At 40.0% G+C, this 19,128-nt stretch overlaps 1 protein-coding gene across 1 annotated transcript; it reads left to right on the top strand.

Annotated features, from left to right (window-relative positions):
• Positions 1-11,888: 11,888 nt before the first annotated feature.
• PCK1 (phosphoenolpyruvate carboxykinase 1) lies at positions 11,889-18,509 on the top strand. Its single transcript, XM_065645831.1, has 10 exons — positions 11,889-11,978; positions 12,173-12,447; positions 13,527-13,708; positions 14,234-14,437; positions 14,749-14,936; positions 15,884-16,046; positions 16,177-16,401; positions 16,495-16,626; positions 17,359-17,454; positions 18,055-18,509. The coding sequence occupies exons 1-10, from the start codon at positions 11,907-11,909 to the stop codon at positions 18,507-18,509; spliced, it is 1,992 nt and encodes a 663-aa protein (XP_065501903.1). The 5' UTR covers positions 11,889-11,906.
• The last annotated feature ends 619 nt before the right edge of the window (positions 18,510-19,128 follow it).

Raw genomic sequence — 19,128 nt, 5'->3', positions numbered from 1 at the left:
TGCAGAGGCAGTAGAGCAATATATATAAGCATCATTACACTGTACTTTAGGCCAGGATTGGTTATTCAATGAGAACATGAAGTTTTAGACTTAAGAGCTCTCCAAAGGCATTGTAAAAATGTCTTTGAGGCAAACTTGCACGATTTGAGAGACTTAACATTTAATCTGGTGTACCCTTCTAGACTAGCAATTTCCGAGTGTCAAATATTTTATAAGGCCCACTTGCTATTAATACCCTATTATACACTAGCACAAAGGACAGATTTGGAGCTTTATCTCTAAATATTAGTTCAGTGCTGCAAAGTACAGTACATTGCAAAGTGACTGTAGCCCAGCGTGGTCCAGATCCTGCTAAGCCACGTACTGAACTAAACAAAACCAAACCCCGAACCAAATTGTTGCTTTCCTCGCCTGTGTAAGTAACCGATGAAAACTGGCATTTGTGAAATATCTTTAGCACAAAATAGCAGCAAATGCCTCTGGCCTGTTTAGCTGTGCTATTCCATCAGACGAGGTGGTGTTTTGCACAAAGCCGGTATTATACGGTGTGTTTCTGAGCACAGTGAACACTGCTGGGTACCCAGGAACTACGTGTCCCCTTTTCCACTGAATTTGGCAGGGATATTCTTAATATTTCTGTGCTGTGAGTGCCCGAGATAGTAGGGCTATATAGCACCGTTGGAAAATCCAGGGTTTCTGATTACTGCAAAGGATGTAGCCATGAAAAGTACATTGGCAGGGCCACTGTAACAAATTGTAAGAATGAAAAACTAAAACCTTCACATCTTGAAAAATGAATCTCATGACAAGCCTGATTTTAGGTCATTGACCTTACTAGGCCTTGTCCTCAGAGCCAGCAAGTTCCTGTAACTCCCATAAAAACCCTTGACAACAATTACTCTTATCCGCAAATCTGTAGAATCCTAAATGCGAAAAGAATATAAAATTTTTACATTTAATAACTGCAAATTAGTCATAACTATTATGTTACTTGGAATCAACACAAAGCCAAAGCAATTATTTAAGGCTGAATATGTATTCCAGCAATCTAGGGCTGATATTGTAGTTAGATACGACATTATTCATTATCTACAGAATCTGTGGGCTCTCAAAACCAAAGATCAGGATGAAGAATACACAATATATGCATATAATTATGCTGCTGGTGACTGTAGCGAGAGATTATACTTACACATTTTTGAGTCTTTTCAAGTTGCTACATACACTGTGCAATTATAACAGTTGAAGGGCACAGAGGAAAAAAGTTGTTATAATACGATACTCTCCTTTAGGTCATTTTAATGAGTTTTTCTGCACTTGAACAGTCATCTGCATCCAAGAAATGCCCTGCCTTGTACTTCTGCATTATTAATACCAGCATCATCTATGCAGCTACAGTTAAAGGTCTGTCATTATTTCCATTATAAACTGATATTTTCAAGGATTTCTAACTCAAATGCAGAATAGTTCTTCAGTTCATTTTTGTTGAGTTTAAAAGAACCACTTGGATCAGCAATCTACAAATTCAGCCACTTTCTAATTACATTTTGACACAATAGAGGTTAACAGCTCCATAATGGCCGTTATGGTCTATTGTATATACAATCTTCAGTTACCACTACTGCCTACTGCAATCAAGCTTCTATCCACTCCTCTAAAGGGTCTTTTTCTTTCAACAGTCTGCATGAAAAATGCACCACAAAAAGAATAGAGGACCATTTTATTTTTTTAAGCCATAATTATATTTGGGGGGTTAAACATATTCAATATGAATTATTGTTTGTTGGGAATATTTTATAAGGAATTTAATGTAGGCACATTCTCTTATGCTAAAGTAATGTTACACAAAGAAACAAAATTCAGCCACAAGATTGCAGATAAATTGTTGATAAGAATCTACCAGTGCATGAAAGTGAATACATGGACAACTGAAATCCTAAATCAGCAGAGTAAATTCTACCCTTGGCTGCACTAAGGAAACACATTTTTCTGCATTTTTCCACCCAACTATAAACAGCACAGCTGACTTTTTTGATGAATAGAATATTCAATTATCTGTTCAGATTGTCAGTCTTAAATCTGAACAATGACTTTTATAATATTTAAAATGCTTAACGGTTGTTAGATGGAGCTGACTTGTTTAAAATCTCGGTTACCACATACATAAAGCATATTTGACCTTGAAGGTAGTTCAAAGTCTCCAGTTTCATTCCCTTCCTGTGTTTTAGAAAATCACTTTGGACAATGGCAGAGGCTGTAGAACCAGCCTCTACTGTATATGCTTTGCATCTCCATCTTCCTATCATAGGTCCTAAACTATAATCCTCTGATGCCAACAGAAGGGTTGCCATAGATTTAAGTGGGTTTGGAATTTGGCCCAGAATAGATACCTCTGTGAAGCAATAATGGTGCAATTTATTTACACATTTTTGACCTGTCCACCGAACTCAGAGTAAATCAGGAGTGTTGCATTACCCTTGAAAGAGGGGGAAGAAAAAAAAAAGTGGAAAAGTAAGAAAGAGACCAAAGCCAAGCAAAAAAGCAAATAAGCCCCAATTTAACCTTCAATGCTCATAATTGTTTCATTTATTATATTCTGTCTTTTAGCTGAAAACTGCATTCTTCTCCAGAACATGACTCCTGTTAGTCTATGAGAAAACGTAGTCTTTGTTGTGACTTATTTTGAAAGCTTTAATATCATTTTACACCTGGCATCTGGAAAGTTTTTCATTTTCACTTTCCTCCGATGCCTGACTTTTGTTTCCAAGTATATGTGGTATTCACACTGCACCTGTTGTAGTGGTATCTTTGTGCCTTAACACTGGTCTGAAAACATACACACCTTCACATTTGCTCTTACACCAGGGACAATTCCTACACCTTCATGACCTGATTTGCAGCAAGATATTGCCCCTCTTAACAATGGCAGCGGAGATAACCTCCTTCACACCATCACCTGTTTCAGAGAAAGCAAGTATGCTTTTGTAACCTCATTCTTGTGGCTTCTTTAAAGATTGCTCAGTTTGTGAAGCCTTAGTCACTAAATGGTTGAAATGTTCTCACTATACTTTCTGGTGCTGTTGTCAACTTGTTCTTTTAGGATCCCACTTTCACAGAGATGAAGCACTTCTTCAGAGATCACCACAAACCTTAATAAAAAAATGAAAGCATGTCAGCTAATGAGTGAGATTAAGGCGGGGGGAAGCCTCGTTTTGCTCTCTCTCCAGTGCTCATCTTGACTTTGAGAAGATAAATCATCTCTTTAAATATGAGTGGTTCTTGTAGAAGAACCAAAGCAACTTCTGTTAAGTTAAAAGACTTAATGCTTTTAAGTATTGCCTGTGGTTTTTAAATCCTGCTCCGTACTGTTAATGACTATAATTATATAGCATGAAAAAACACAGGGCATAATGGCGTACAGATGTGGGATATATAAAAGAGAAGTATTTAACATAAGCTTATTGGAGCTGAAAGTACCAGGGATGATTGATTGCTCAGACAAAAGTCAGGGAAGTGGTCTAAGAAATATTAACCATAATTGCAATTTATCTATTAACTGTTTCATCTAACATCATGATATATTTAGAAACCATTCTGCCATCCAGTAATAACCATTTGCTGCTTGTGGCAAACAGCGTGCCTGGGTCTGTTTGGAAGAAGGATGTTTACTTGAGAAGCATATTGCTTCTTCCATTTCAAAAGACATTAGCAGGGTTATACAGTTAACTGCACCTCAGTGACTTCCACTGTTTTTACAGAATACTCTTTAATCCGAGAGATAGCAAAGAAAGTTTTAAAGACAACTCCCCTTAGTCAGTTAGTAAAGGTTTCTGCCGTTGTTCGTGCAAGGGTCAAAGAGTTAAGAGTTTAAAAGGCAGAAAGTTTTCCTCTTGTTTTGACTAAACTGGAGGAAACACGCTAGAGCTGTGCAGAATTTGATTGCCAAACACACAGTGAAGATACACAGTGAGAAAAGATAGTAAAGGTTTAACCCAACTGATGTAAGAAACTAACTCCAAGGATGCCCACGTTTTCTTGCTTTTATTGCACTGTTAATCTTTAATCAGAAAAACAGTTCTGAGAACAGCTCTTTGCACACAGCTAAACAGGCCCCATTGCTTGGAAGTTAATGGCATCACCAGAGAACAAGACTATTAAATCATTGTCCTAATAAATCAATGAGTGAGATGTACAGCCCAAAGGAGTTCAAATTCTGCTTCCACGTGGATATGCAGCAAGTGCACATTAAACCTTGCAAAATCAGCAGGAAGGCGTTGGTGGGTGGGTTCAGGAGAGCAGTGACTCCCCGTGCAGTTTTTTTCCATCTCAGATCAGAAATGCACATGGGCACTAAAGTTTCTGAGGAACCCGAATCAAGCTTCTCAGTTCCAAAGAAATCAAGAATGAGCTACAAAATTTAAGAACACGTTTAAAGACACGTATGTTAGTGTGACTTCACTGACAGCAGGTGATTTAGCCCTTGGTATTTATCAGCAGTGATACCTTAAATCTTAGCCTTCCTCTGGCCCACAGTGACGAATCCTCACTTAAAAACCAAAAGCAGATAGCCTCATGCCTCTCCATCAGGAACTGGTAACAGAAATATGCTATAGCAGCTGTAGTTGTACATCTTTTGCGCTCCTGTAAGAATAAACAAAGTCAGCCTTATAGTCTTTTTAAACAGCCAGATGAAGTGCCTAGAAAACAAATGAGAATTGCTAAGTGACTTGTTTTGTGAATAATGGTTATTACTCTGTTCAGAGCTGCTTCTACAAACTTACAGTCTCTTGATCTGTCTTTCCTACCCAACTTTTGTTCTGTCTTCAACAGTAAGATCTCCTGGGCAGAACACATTTATGCTTCACCCAAAATAATAAGGTACTGCCTTAGTGCTATTGCAATGCAAATACCTGAACTATACAAGGTTAACAAGCGGGTTACTTATTTTATTTTATTTGCAGAATGCAAGTTCGTTGCTATTTATTTCTGCATGTTAGGTTAAGCTCATGTATGAGAGATTCCTCTTTAAGTAAACAGTATTCATATGCATATGAGTCATCCTGAAACAGTAAATTTGGAGACAGGTACAGATGGTCAGTCAACAGAAGCATATATAGCAGAGTCAGAATTCTGTCTTCCTAAAAGCATAAGAAAAATGTATGATCTCCGAGGCCCACTTGAACCCTTGACCTCTCTACTGAGTGTTTTTTGTAGCAATAATCCTACCCGTGGCACTTGTCTGATAGGAACCATTTACACTGGCAAAGCAAAAATGCTTTTCCATTGAAAAAATCCCATTGTGGTTCACCCATGTTGCCTTCTTCCTATTAGAAATGTGCTAAGCATAAGTGTACAGTATGTAGGATTTCACCTGACCTGTTAACAATTACATCAGATTTTCCCAGTAAACACAGGATCTATTACAGAGGTAACTGGTTTTTTGTAATGTTGATTTTCCTACAGTGGTCAGGTTCAAGAACCAAAAGCTATGTAGTGCTTGACATAGGCACATTTACCTTCTGACCTTTAGACACAGCCTGGCTTCTATTTCTGCACAACCAGCTTCTCTATCCTGCTGTTGTCACTTCCAGTGTTACAAAATGCTTGTAATATTCATGAAAGCTATTTTCCTGGGAAAAAATATAGAACAAAACTCACTTGAAACAGAAAACACAGTTCAGCCCAAGTTGGTGCTTTTGTGTTGCTATCAAAGGAGAAAACAGGTTATAGTAAACGTTTTTCATTTCAAATAAGAACATATTATTTGCATTACAGTGATCTAGAGAGGACCCAGCAGGGACTATCTATGGCACAGATATAAAGATGAGAAGAGATAATGATCTTGTCTAATTAAGTTTTAAACTCCTCCGGCCAAAAACTATTGACCAAACTAGGAAAAATGCACAAGAACAGAGAGAAATTGGCATTATTGCCTCCCAACCCCTTTCCCATGGAGAGGATAAAGGCTTGGGGATGTAAAGTTACATGTCAAAAATCAAACAGGAAATCCATAGCAGAGGAAGAAACAGAACCTAAACTTTGTGAATCCGCACCCACACTGGTTAAAGCCATCCTTCTTTAAAGAAGTCAGCTCGTGAACAACATGTGTCTGGTGGATCAGACTGCGTGTAATGAGGGATTAAAATGACAAGAGGTAAATGAAAGCATTTAAATAAATGAGAAAAAAACCCACATTGCCAGTCAGGTAGACATAGCTATGTAACCCTGAAATGACAACTGACAACAGTGCTGCTAGCAAGCAACGGATGCCAGAGAAATAACGAACGGCATGCAAAAGGAAGGAGCAAGAGAGGCCAGGGTTATCTCATCCTAGAAAAAGATAAACGAGTTCAAATTTTAAAAGGTAGCTGCCATGCCATTTCTTAAGGCCTGAGGAGGCGAAATCTCTGTAAAAGGACACAGTTAGCAGGACTCCTGCTATCAGCAGGAAGCCAGAAAACTGCTCTTGAACAACATCTTGAACCATTTCCTGCTGCTTCAACCCGTGTGCAGGGTATTTGTCATTTAGCCCTTCACTGGATAGGACACAGGGAGCTCCTGACAGCTGCAGACACACAGTTCTGTGGTAAACAGCAAGAGTTACCATTTTTATTTGCAAAGCTGAATCTCGGTGCCATCTGGGCTTTGTATGAGTGAGCAGAGCAGATGCCGCAAAGGTGAAGGGAAACACACCACCTTATGCTGACTATTTTCCCCTCTGTTTAGTACAGTTCGTCCCCTTCTCTCCTGGCTGTGCTTCTGTTGTGCATCCAGCCAAAAAAATGCAGTAACCATGCAAAAATCATTTTATCAACCATGTGCTGGCTGAGGTGAAGTCAGTTAAACTCTGTGTGCCTGTTAGACCTTCTACAAGAGATGAGAAGAGCTCCTGAGCTCACACTTGGCAGGGTCACGCACACCTGGCCATGGGTTGGGTACCAGTGGCTGCAGGGTTTTATGAAAGAAAGGACAATGTTCCTTTGGAGGAGAGTCCCCAGATTAGAGTCACAGCTCAAGAAATGGCTCTGAAAGAGCGACTGCTTATCAAAGTTAAAATTACATTAATCAATCCCATCTCCAGAGCTAACAAGCTGGTGCAAGAGAAGGATGAACAGTGAATAACACGCTGCTCAGAGCCACTAATTAAGCAAACACCATCGATGGGGAGCTGCTTGCTGCTCTGCATGTGGGGTCCTGTCTCCCACCTGAGATTCAAGTGTGAACTCGGAGTCCAAACTGTCTGGTGTTGCTGAGAAGGATCGCCACTGTGACAGGAGGGAATTAAACCCTCGGTATCCTGCGCAGGCAATGTGTGGAGGTGTCAAGGTACCTCCCTAGCCAAGACTCCAGGTTTTGTTCCTTACGAGAGAAAATGAGAGCCCCTCACCTCCCCTGGTGACTGTAAGAGTGTCTCAGAGCCTGTAAAAGTGAGCTTAAAAATAATTTTAAAAATAATCATTAATAAAGAATTAATAGTTTATCTACCAAATCAGAAGAATAATAAGCAAGAAACCAGTGTGCCCATGGTGTATGTCAGCCTTGGCATGTACTGTCGCACAACCGTGACTTTCCCTAAAATACATCTCAAGATTGAGCACTTGAGCCGATACTAAAGGTAGCAAAGGTTGGTGACTTTCTTCAGAGACCATAAACATGCACTAATGCATGTTCCCACCTGCTGAGATTTCCTTCCGTTTGTTTTAAGAACTTTTAGCATGTCTGTTACCAAGATGAAAATGCTAGACGGGCTAGTGGAAGTGCAGTCTAATCATGATAAAGCTGGGTATTTTTTACCACTTTCTCATTCCTTTGCCATCAGAACAAGCCACTGAACTTTGAAGACAGGCAAAAAAGTTTACATCACCTTAGTGATCCACAAGCATTATATCTTTCAATCTGCCCAAGCCAAATCCTATATCATTCAGGGTTGGAGAGAGGGAGGTAAGAAGGGAAGCGCTGTGCTCCCAGCTTACTGCTACCTGTTCTGGGCTCAGTCTCAGGGTTCACAAGGAGAAGAACATGCAGCACTTGTGGCCAGAGCCCACAGACCTCCTGCAGCCGGGTCAGTGCTGAAGAACTGCCTGTAAGAAAAGGTGCTGTGAGGTGGAAATATCACACAGGGTCCAGAATAAACACTTGGCTCAGTCACAGACTCTTTTGCAACTGCAGACAATTTGCACGGTTCACGTTTTCTATTGCACATTGGGGGAGCAGCCGCTGCCCTGCTCTCTCTGAGCTCTGTGCTTGCAGGGGCTGCCCTTGGCATCCAGTCCAGAAGCAATCATGGTCCGCTCGGTATCGGCTGAGCACAACTTCACAGCAAAAACAATCAAGAAGCGATGTTCCTCTGTTAGTAGAATAGCTCAGCGAATCTTTAAAAAAAGCTACAATTTCTTAATTAAAAAAAAAAAAAGTGACAAACTCTCTGGATATGACAATAGGTAGGATAATTAGCAATGGGAGAGAAGTAGAATTTCTGAGTGTTATCGTATGTCATTAACAACTTTCAGATCTCATTGAGAGTGCTTTGTTGCACCTTGGTTTGTAATGATGAGTTAAGTTTTCTTATTACACTTTTTTTCTGAGGATCTAAGAACCTTTACAGTTATTGCATTGAGTTCCAGTAAGTCAGTGCAAGTCGAACAGCTCAAAACCTCTGTTTTGAACAGCCTGAATAGTGTCCATCAAAGCAAACATCCTGAAAACACTCCTTTCAAGGCACTTGTTGAACACTATCATCTCAAAATGTCAGATTCATGCGCATTTAAATGATTTGACAGCTTCCAAGAAGACACCTGATGAGCATCACATTCAAGTGTCAAAAAGCACAGAGAAAAAGTGCCAAAAAAAGTTCCATCTGAAGAAATTGTGTCAGCTATTAGATGACTATATAATACAGCCACTACTAAAAAAGATTTCTCATTTAAATGGAAAATAAACTTTACATTCAAGACTTTTTTTTTTTTAAAAAAAAAAGACCTTGCATTGCCCCCATACGACCTCCCATGTTTCTCACTAGTGAGATCTTCCAACAAACTGAATCCAGGAGGCAGACAGCAGTGCACGCTGGTATTGGGTGAACACCTCAAGGCCACTGTAACTGAGCCATTGGAGATGCTACTTCTGGGTTTTGCTGGTTGGTTGGCAGTGGTTTTTTCGTTTGGTTTTTTGGGTTTTGTTGGTTTTTTGGGGTTTTTTTTGGGGGGGCGGAGGCATTTTGGTTTGGTTTTGTGTGTATGAGTCACTGGGAGTTATGAGAATTCGATGTCTTCAGGTTAAACCTTCAATGCAAAGCTGAATCTCTAAATGAGAAGATTCTTGAAAAAAACTCCTGGCCCTGATTTACACATGCTCCAGTTGTTTCATTGCACCAAATACTACACGTGTTTTATATAGGGGCTTGAGGCATACTGTGTGTTTGCGATACGCTTTGAGATCCTCTGATGGGAGGTGTTACCTAAATACAAGTAATTTGACGCTTAAGTGTCTAGAATTCCCAGTGGACATCTGCACTCAAGCCCTGCTGCCATCACAAATGAAAAACATTTGGAATCCTTAATGTGATTTTTAATGGACATATGTTCATAACACAGTGCCACCAATTTGGCATATTTAGTGTCTTCTCAAGAGAAGCCCACAGTTTGTATAGCAAGATTGTGGGAGGTTAGGATTGCAGTGTGAGAAAATTTGCACAACACCTGCCTGACTATAATTTAATTGGCAGAAACTAATGCTCTGGGTTTGGGGATTTTTTTTTCCTCTGCTCAAAACTGAAGAGACACTAGGACTAATCCTACTGTCTTACACAGTCAATTTTAAGCTTTTATTCTGACTTTACTTGTGCTGCAATATGATCATTTTCTGGTCCACTGTCTCTTTCTGAGAACTGAAGCATTGCTATTTTACTCTCAGTTATTCATATGTACATTATCTGGCCAGCAGGAAGGACTCAATATTTTTGTAGTTCACTGAAAAGGGGTCTGCTTAGTATTACTGAAGATTATGTCACATTTCATTTTTAATGAAGTACTTAATTACACATTTTAAAAGGAAAACAGTTGGCCAAAATATTTCTGATCAGCTCCACCAGCACCACAGTGTGTGGACTCCAAAGACAAACACCACTGCTGTGATTATTAAATTGCCTTTGATTTTACCTTTGCTTATAGCAGGGCACAGTGTCTGGAGCAATCTTTAGCACCTCTTATCCTATCAGATTTTTGTTTTCCTTTCCAGGAATGTTTGGCCTTGCAGTGCGTCAAGGACAGCCCCTCTTACTTCACTGTTTTCTTCCCTTTGCATTTACAAAGCGTAATAAAAAGCTTTGCAGGAGAGATAGCGGGTACAGTCCCCGGGGAAGCGTTTCTGCAAGCTGAGATTCAGCTCCATGGTGTTTTAGACTTGCAGGGCAGGAAGGTGAGCTGCAATCCCCATCCATGCTGCTCTGCCAGACCTGGCTGTTCAGGGCTTGCGAGTCCCAAAAACTGTGCTGGAAACATCTCATTGACTGTACAAACCTGAGAGGGTGACAGGTTATGAACATCCTTTATATAGGATACTTATATACATTTTGTTACTTTAAAGAACTTCCTGAAACTTAGCTGCGATTCCCAGATTTCCTGTTCTGCAAAATACTGTTGACAATATTTTACATGCATGTTGGAAGCCCCATCAATATGTACATGTAAAAAAAGGCAGTTTGGCATGAACGCATCACCTCATCCAGGCCCCAGATGCTTTGCTGGAACTGGTGTAAGCAGAGTGGCGTGAAACGTCAGCAGGGTTATTTCTAGACTTTTACTTGTCTGAAATACTTCAGTCTTCACACACCCAAACTGTGTGGACAAATGGACACAAAGATCAGCCTTTCTTTGTGGGCAGGATGGTGTAAAATGGAGTAGGGGGAGGCAAAGAGCTGACAGACCTCAAAATATTCAAGGTCACCCTGTCACCCTCAGAATTATAAGAGTAGTAGTGGCTGTTGATATCGTATACTGCTACAACAGATACAGATATGTACAGATATTTACATGTTTGTATATGTACATATGCATACAGCGCACTTCACGCATGTAACAAGTGTGCAGCCACATTCCTTAGCATTTTTGCGCCTTTGAGTGCCAATTTAAAAATCATTCAATATTTTATGACTCCCATAGGACTCCCAGTAAAATAAAACATAGTGTTTAAAGGACAGGGTTAATTACTGACACAGTTACTGATCTGCCTCTTCTGAGCTCATAGCAATAGAAAATAATTGTTCAGTTTTGAAGAGCATAAAGCAAGCCATAAGCAAAAGCTTTCCAGCACTGAAGGAAACCCAACATCTAGATTTATATTACCTGGACAAAAATAAGGCTTCCAGGCAGGCGTATAGAGTGGTTATTCAGGCCCGTCAGTGCTCACTGTTGAACTTTATCCCCGGATCAGGCAATGTTCCCAAGGTGAGTAAACACACCTTGGACGAGCCTCCACTTGACAGCCAACTAGCGAGCATTTGCCTACCGAATGTGCCAACCACGCTTGGCCTGGACGACCCCCCGTGTTCCCAGTTCCAGATACTCACTGTACTCAACCTTTCCCACACACAGAGAAGTTGCGATGCTTTTGGTTTCAGAGCCAAATTGGATCAAAATTTGGTTAAACTGCTAAATTTTGTAACTGCTTCAAAACAGCAAACCCAGAGGATAATAATCGCTGCTTTCAGCATTCATTAATCAAACCTGTTAAATGATTACCTTGTCAGGGCTGCTTTGTTTACAACTCTTCATGGTGACAATGTCAGTGGCACTGTCCCAAGAAACAGCCAGTGGTGACGTTAAGGACAAGCCTCCTTCACCTCGCCTAGTGGGATGGACACCACCACAAAGAATATTTAAGGAAGGAGGATGCGTCCTTGAAAAGCAATGATTGCGAGAATACTCCAAACCAAGTGGAACAGGTTCAACTCTGACATTCAACTCAACCTGATAAAGACAGTAAGTAGAATAGCCTCTATTTTTTTCCAGCTTGAAATTACCAGCGATCCAAGTTCCTATATTGATTTTAAAGAAGAAGTACATGATCCAGTCTATTATAAATTCTACCTTTGCATTATACTTTGTTAGGAAGTCTTGCTGACACTGTTTAGAATGTCACAGTATGCTAACACACCCAATATATTTGATTTTAGATTGTGATCAGTATTTCAAAGCTGACAACAGGATCCACTACAGGGCCAGTAATGCCCCCCCAGTTGAAAACCGAGGTGAACATCATGCCCAAGGTTGTCCAGGGGGATTTGCAGAGCCTGCCTCCAGCAGCGAGAGATTTCATTGAAAGTAATGCCAAGCTCTGCCAGCCTGAGAGCATTCACATCTGCGATGGCTCGGAAGAAGAAAACAAAAGAATTCTGGACACCATGGTAGAACAAGGCATGATCAAGAAACTGAGCAAGTATGAGAACTGGTGAGTAGCCTGAAGGAAGTCAATTCAGAATTGCAATATGCATTTTCTATCCTATTTGCTTTTAAAACTGCTTATAACCCTTCAATATTTGCTTTCCGTGAACATTTTGGCACTGTAGCTTACATAGGTGAAATACTCAGAAAAAGCAAACTTTTTCCTCTAAAAAATTAACATAAAGCATATTATTCAGTTGGACTATCAACTGTACATTGTCTCTGTTGATTAATTACACCAGGGAACTGAAATAATGTCATGAGACTTATGTAACTAATCATTAGCAATGGCTAAATATTATTTAGCAAATACTTCTTCTGAAGAATTCTAGTATTTCAGTCAATTAGTTTATTCATCAAATACTTTTTTGTGGCATTCAAATAGCTCTGTGGGTGTTCAAATATTATTCGGTTCAGGCATTATTCATATCGTGCCGATGAGCTTTGACTGTAATGTATTCAGCAAATACTTTTTTCAAATATTTCATCATCTCTCCCAACTAACCCAACATGAAAGGAGAATATTAACAACAAGTACATACTTGGGAATTATGTGCTGACCGAGAGATCTTGATGGAAGAAATCTGCAAAGACTTTTGAATAACTAAGTGCAGGAATTTGGCAATCTGTTTGCAGACTATTTGGGAGAGAAAAGGGCAAGATTCACCAGATAAATTATTCATTGTTAATTATATGCTTAGCTGTAGTGATGATGGTTATGACAGCCCAACTAGAACATTTTTATACTCGTGGAAAATTTCGATGCACAGAGGTGAAGATGTAAAAGAATCCTCTCTGATGTAAATAGATGGCAAAAATTCTTTAAAGATGAAAAAGAATTCCCTTTAGTAAACGCCTTCACTTTTTGTGATCAGGCTTATACTCAGTATTTCTTTTGCAATGCCCCTAATTTATAGGACTATACTAATCCACTCAGCCAGATTTTGATCCCGCAGGCACTTATACCAACACTTTAAGTACTTGCTTGAGATCTACTTTTTTGTGCTAAACCAGCCCCATGGAAGGGTAAAATAAGTGCTGTATTGATAATTAAAGTTTAATTTCCCAATTTTTGGTGAAATACAGCTGGTTGGCTCTCACTGATCCAAGAGACGTGGCAAGAATTGAAAGCAAAACCGTCATCATTACTCAGGAACAGAGAGATACCACTCCGATCCCTAAAACTGGAACTAGCCAGCTGGGTCGCTGGATGTCTGAAGAAGATTTTGAGAAAGCCTTCAATACCAGGTTCCCAGGCTGCATGCAAGGTAGGCAAGAAAAGGATGGTTGCCATTGAACTTCTAGAATTACAGGGGCACTACAACTCATAGTTACTGTAAAAAATGCTAGCTGAAGGTTTAAGTGCAAGGATTCTTCTTTTCAGCATTCTTCTTTTCATAAAGAGGGGAAAAGTCATGTAGGAAAATCTGAATGAGTTTTTTCAAGGAGTCACACAGCAACTAAGCAGCAGATGGGAAGTGAGGTGAGAAGGGAGGGCTGCCGTCCCCAGCAATAATGTCAGGTTCAGGGATTTACACCAGAGAACTTGGCCTCCACCCGTCTTTACTACCGGCTGGACAATTTGTCTGAACAGCTGCGTTCAGCATTTAAGATAAAATTTCTCGCTACACAAGTCAACAAACAGAAAAGTACAGATCTTTAAACATCATCAGAAACACCCACAAGACAAACAGCTTTTCAAGGAGTGAGGAACAACCTCAATGTTAATAAAGATTATTTCAAAAGTTCTTTGTTTTGGTCTTCACCACATCTTGCCACTCCCTGTTTTCCAGGACGTACGATGTACGTTATCCCCTTCAGCATGGGGCCCATTGGGTCTCCTTTGTCCAAGATCGGGATCGAGCTGACGGATTCACCGTACGTAGTGGCCAGCATGAGGATCATGACACGGATGGGAACAGCTGCTTTGGAAGCCCTGGGCAATGGGGAGTTTGTAAAATGCCTTCACTCAGTTGGATGTCCTCTACCACTAAAAGGTAAGAGATATATAAAAACTGTCACTCCTGAAAATTCCCTGGAGCACATTTTAGAGCTGGCTGCGTGTGGAACACCTACTACAGAAGACTGGGGTGGTTTGTGTAACAGCACTGGGTTCAGAACTCAGTTAAAGGAATCAAAGCTCAATGAGAGTTTCATGGAAAGGAGATTATTATCCCCAGTACTTACCAGGGGGTTTCCTTTGAAGCATCTGGTACGGGTTGCTGTCAGAGACTTGATGCTGATGAAACAACAGCGTGATCCAGCATGGAAATTGCTGCATTTATGAGTACAACATTCTGTTCTGCAGAGCCATTAATCAACAACTGGCCATGCAACCCGGAGTTAACGCTGATTGCCCATCTCCCGGATCGCAGAGAGATCATTTCATTTGGCAGCGGTTACGGAGGAAACTCCTTACTGGGGAAAAAATGCTTTGCTCTCAGAATTGCCAGCAGAATTGCCAAAGAGGAGGGCTGGCTAGCTGAGCACATGCTGGTAAGAGCTATTAAATCATGTATGTTTGAACAGCCATTAAACCTAAATTAGCTCTACATAAATACATCATATCTTGCTATCAATTAAATTACTCTCATATGGATAGTCCTGTAACATTAGATATGAATTTATCGCATGGCAGGCTTATGATAATTAGGAAACTGCTTGCAAGGTTAAGTACCAAACATTTTAAAATAGTACTTGTAAAATCAGAAATCAAGAAAAGATTTGGAACTTCTGACAGCAGCTACTTCTAGGAAGACCCGTGTACTCGAGCAGAGCCTAAGCATCATCACTGGGCATCCATATTGTCCCTGGAAGTCTATAGCAAAAGATTAATGCAAGTTTGGAAAATTATCTTTCATGTTATAAAGAGGTCTATGCACTCAAAAATCTGAAAATATTAGGTTTTTTGAAATGAGTTCTGCTTTGTGCCCTTCCTGCCTTGACTTTTTACTGTAATTTAGATATTCTACTACCATAAAATACCACTGAAAAAAATAATTTCAAAGTGCATAGGAGAACAGTCTCAGAAGAAATATCTATGGATTCCAAGAAGTGCAGAAGTATCAATACATGAAGGGCTTTCACTCCAGTCATGCAGCCGAAAGAACATTGCCTGGTTTTCTTCTGTCTCAGCTGAGAAACATAGCTGTGTATAGTCTTTAATCAACAAAGTGAAAATAAATGTTTGAATTACATACATACCTGACATTTTAATAAAATATAAAAACTCCTTACAAATATTTTAAGGGCAAGAAGGGTAGACTTTGGTTAATAAAGTACAGTTGGAGTTATTTGTCAACTATATTATGTGGTGCTTCTTCTGTAGGAACAAATTTGCATAATTAAATATTTTATCATTACCACTTGCTGGGAGACAATCTTCAAAATGAAAAGTACAAGAAAAAAGACCACGTTTAACAGTTGCATTAATTTTTCAATAGATCCTGGGCATTACCAATCCAGAAGGTGAAAAGAAGTATTTTGCTGCAGCGTTCCCTAGCGCATGTGGAAAAACTAACTTGGCCATGATGAACCCAAGCCTGCCAGGATGGAAAATTGAGTGTGTGGGTGATGATATTGCCTGGATGAAATTTGATGAACGAGGTACAGAACCAAAAATGGATTGTTTCACAGTCCAGTACTGGTTGCTTTTAGGTTCAGCAAGACATGCTACAAAATTCTGAACAGAATTAGAACAGTTTGATTTACTTACAGTTTGTCATTTAACTTCCAGGCAACTTGAGGGCAATCAATCCAGAAAATGGCTTTTTTGGTGTCGCCCCTGGAACCTCTGTCAAAACAAACCCCAACGCTATTAAAACCATATTCAGGAACACCATCTTCACCAACGTAGCAGAAACCAGTGACGGAGGTGTCTATTGGGAAGGCATTGATGAGCCGTTACCACCAGGAGTAACACTGACTTCATGGAAGAACAAGGACTGGACCCCAGATCACGGTAACCTAGTCCACCCCACAGTCTCTCTTGGTTTTCTCTGCTGAATTCAAGTTAATTCTGCCATTATGACCTTTTTCATTGTATTCTGTACAGGGGAACCTTGCGCTCACCCCAACTCACGGTTCTGCACTCCCGCCAGCCAGTGCCCCATCCTGGACCCTGCCTGGGAATCCCCCGAGGGGGTCCCTATCGAAGGGATCATATTTGGAGGCCGCAGACCTGCTGGTAAGAGATGGAGCAGCCGAAGTACTGACCACAGAAGGGTTGAAACACAACTGGGCTTGGACGTGGGTTTTGCTTTCACAGCTGCAAAAGCAAGGAAATAACCACATTACTCCAACTTCTCTGTGTTAACCTTTGACACACACGCAGCCACTAATATTTCGATGTCTGAATTGTTAGACATTAACACAAAACAGATAATAACCAAGGGCTGGAGAGAGATCAGGACCCACTAACCTGGATGATACATAGACACACAGCAAATTGCTATACTTGTCTCAGTTTACTAATTTACAGTCTAACTAGTTCAGATAGGAAATGGTTGGAGAAATAAACCAGTTGTAGACAGTTCACAGGAAAGTAAATAAGATAAATGGATCTGTTAAAGGTGACATAACATTGGAAAAGAAATAGAAGTAATGCTAGGTCTGAGTCCAATGTTGTGACTGTAGGACCAGATTCTATTTCCAGTAAAATTTGCTGGGGATTCTGAGGTCCCAGATATCTCCCACTGAGCAACTAAACATCAATGTGTTCAGTAATCAGTAGCCAGTTTTGAAAACATTCATATAAGCTTCTTTGCTGTAAGATGACAGGAAATGAACTGATTTAAAAAACAGGAAAAATTATAATACATTATACAGTCACATGCATATGGCAGTATCTCAGGTAGCAAAACCTCTTATAAAAATGTTTCTGGACCTCTGATTACTGAAGTGATTTTATTCTTTACAGGTGTGCCTCTCGTATATGAGGCCTTTAACTGGCAACATGGAGTATTTATAGGAGCAGCTATGAGATCTGAAGCAACAGCAGCTGCTGAGCACAAAGGTAAATCGAACTTTAATCTGCCTACCTGTATTAAAAGCAATCCTCTCTGGACTGCCTGTTCTGTCCTTCCCCGGCTCTTTCACATTTCCGTCTTGCCAGCTAATTTCGTAACTTGTGCATTTTCACAATATAAAATATTTGTACTGGAATTAAAAGCCAAATTCTCTGTAAGAGTCAAATTAAGCAAAATAATCCCCTAGGTGACAAGCATACAGAACAGGGCGCAGGCACAGGGTTGCCAGAAGACTTGATATGGAGTTCTTGTTACAGTCTGGGATAAATAAACTTCAATTTTCTCTTCTGCTAGATCTGCACTTAAATACATGGATGGTGAAAGTCAGCTCTTGAGTATCTTTATTTAGGCTGCTTGACCTGAGATTTAAGAAATTTAATTTCCAGTGATTATGAAAATTAATTTAAATTGTACTGGTTTTGTACATCAAAGATAATGCTTGTATTGTTTCGTAAAGCTCTTTGGTTCAGATGCAGAATGGTGGTTAAGGGACAATAGATACTACGTCCTGGGAAGATCTGAATCTTTATGCTTTAGAATAAATGTGCTGTTTATTACCTTAAATTCTGCATTTGTGTTTTGAACAGGCAAAATCATTATGCATGATCCGTTTGCCATGAGACCTTTCTTTGGCTACAACTTTGGCAAATATTTAGCCCACTGGCTCAGCATGGCACATCGCCCAGCCGCAAAACTACCAAGGATCTTTCATGTTAACTGGTTCCGGAAAGACATCCAAGGGAAATTCCTGTGGCCTGGCTATGGAGAGAATTCCCGTGTGTTGGAGTGGATGTTCAACAGAATTGAAGGGAAAGCCTCTGCCAAGCCAACTGCCATCGGTTACGTCCCTGCTGACACTGCCTTGAACCTGAAGGGTTTGGAAGATGTTAGCTTGACCGAACTGTTTGATATCTCCAAAGAGTTCTGGGAAAAGGAAGTAGAAGAAATCAAACAATACTTTGAAGTGCAAGTTAATGCTGACCTTCCCTATGAAATAGAAAGAGAAATGCTTGCATTAGAGATGAGGATAAAACAGTTGTAGCTGATCAAAACCACAATTATTTATCAACCTACACAAACTAAGACAGGACAAACACATTTTACCAAATCCCCACAGGAAGCATAACAGCACACGGATGGGCAGGGAGTTATAATGAAATACAGGTCTTAGTTTAGTTAGAATATAGATAGGGGCATTCTAGAAGTAACTCCAGACCTAATGCTTTATAACTACATCAGTTGTTGTGAATAGGTGAGCAGCAGTGGGAATGTACACGCACAGGGTCTTCTAAACCCTGATCTGCCACTTACATGCACATATAGCCATGATGGGTGTAAATTATTTGCCTATTTCTGCACATACAATCCAAACCAATCCAGCCTTCAAGATACAGCACATTGTTTCTATCACGCAAACTGCTAGAGTCTCAGACTACAGGACAGAAGAAAGAAAATAGATGCTGTATATATGTATTACCTAAATGTATTTCACAGCTTAAATACTTTTCAGAAAAATGAAGTTGTAATTTTATCACAGTGAAAGATGACTTTGTATTACTAATGCATATTTAAGATATTGCTATTATATATGCCTCATGTTCCTGTAATTTTCAGATGTTTTGAATGGCTTGTTCTTTAAACTATTGAAATAAATGTTTATA

The sequence above is a fragment of the Caloenas nicobarica genome, chromosome 15 (assembly GCF_036013445.1).
Source record: "Caloenas nicobarica isolate bCalNic1 chromosome 15, bCalNic1.hap1, whole genome shotgun sequence".
Taxonomy (NCBI): Eukaryota; Metazoa; Chordata; class Aves; order Columbiformes; family Columbidae; genus Caloenas; species Caloenas nicobarica.
This window is presented reverse-complemented; position numbering and strand designations above follow the sequence as displayed.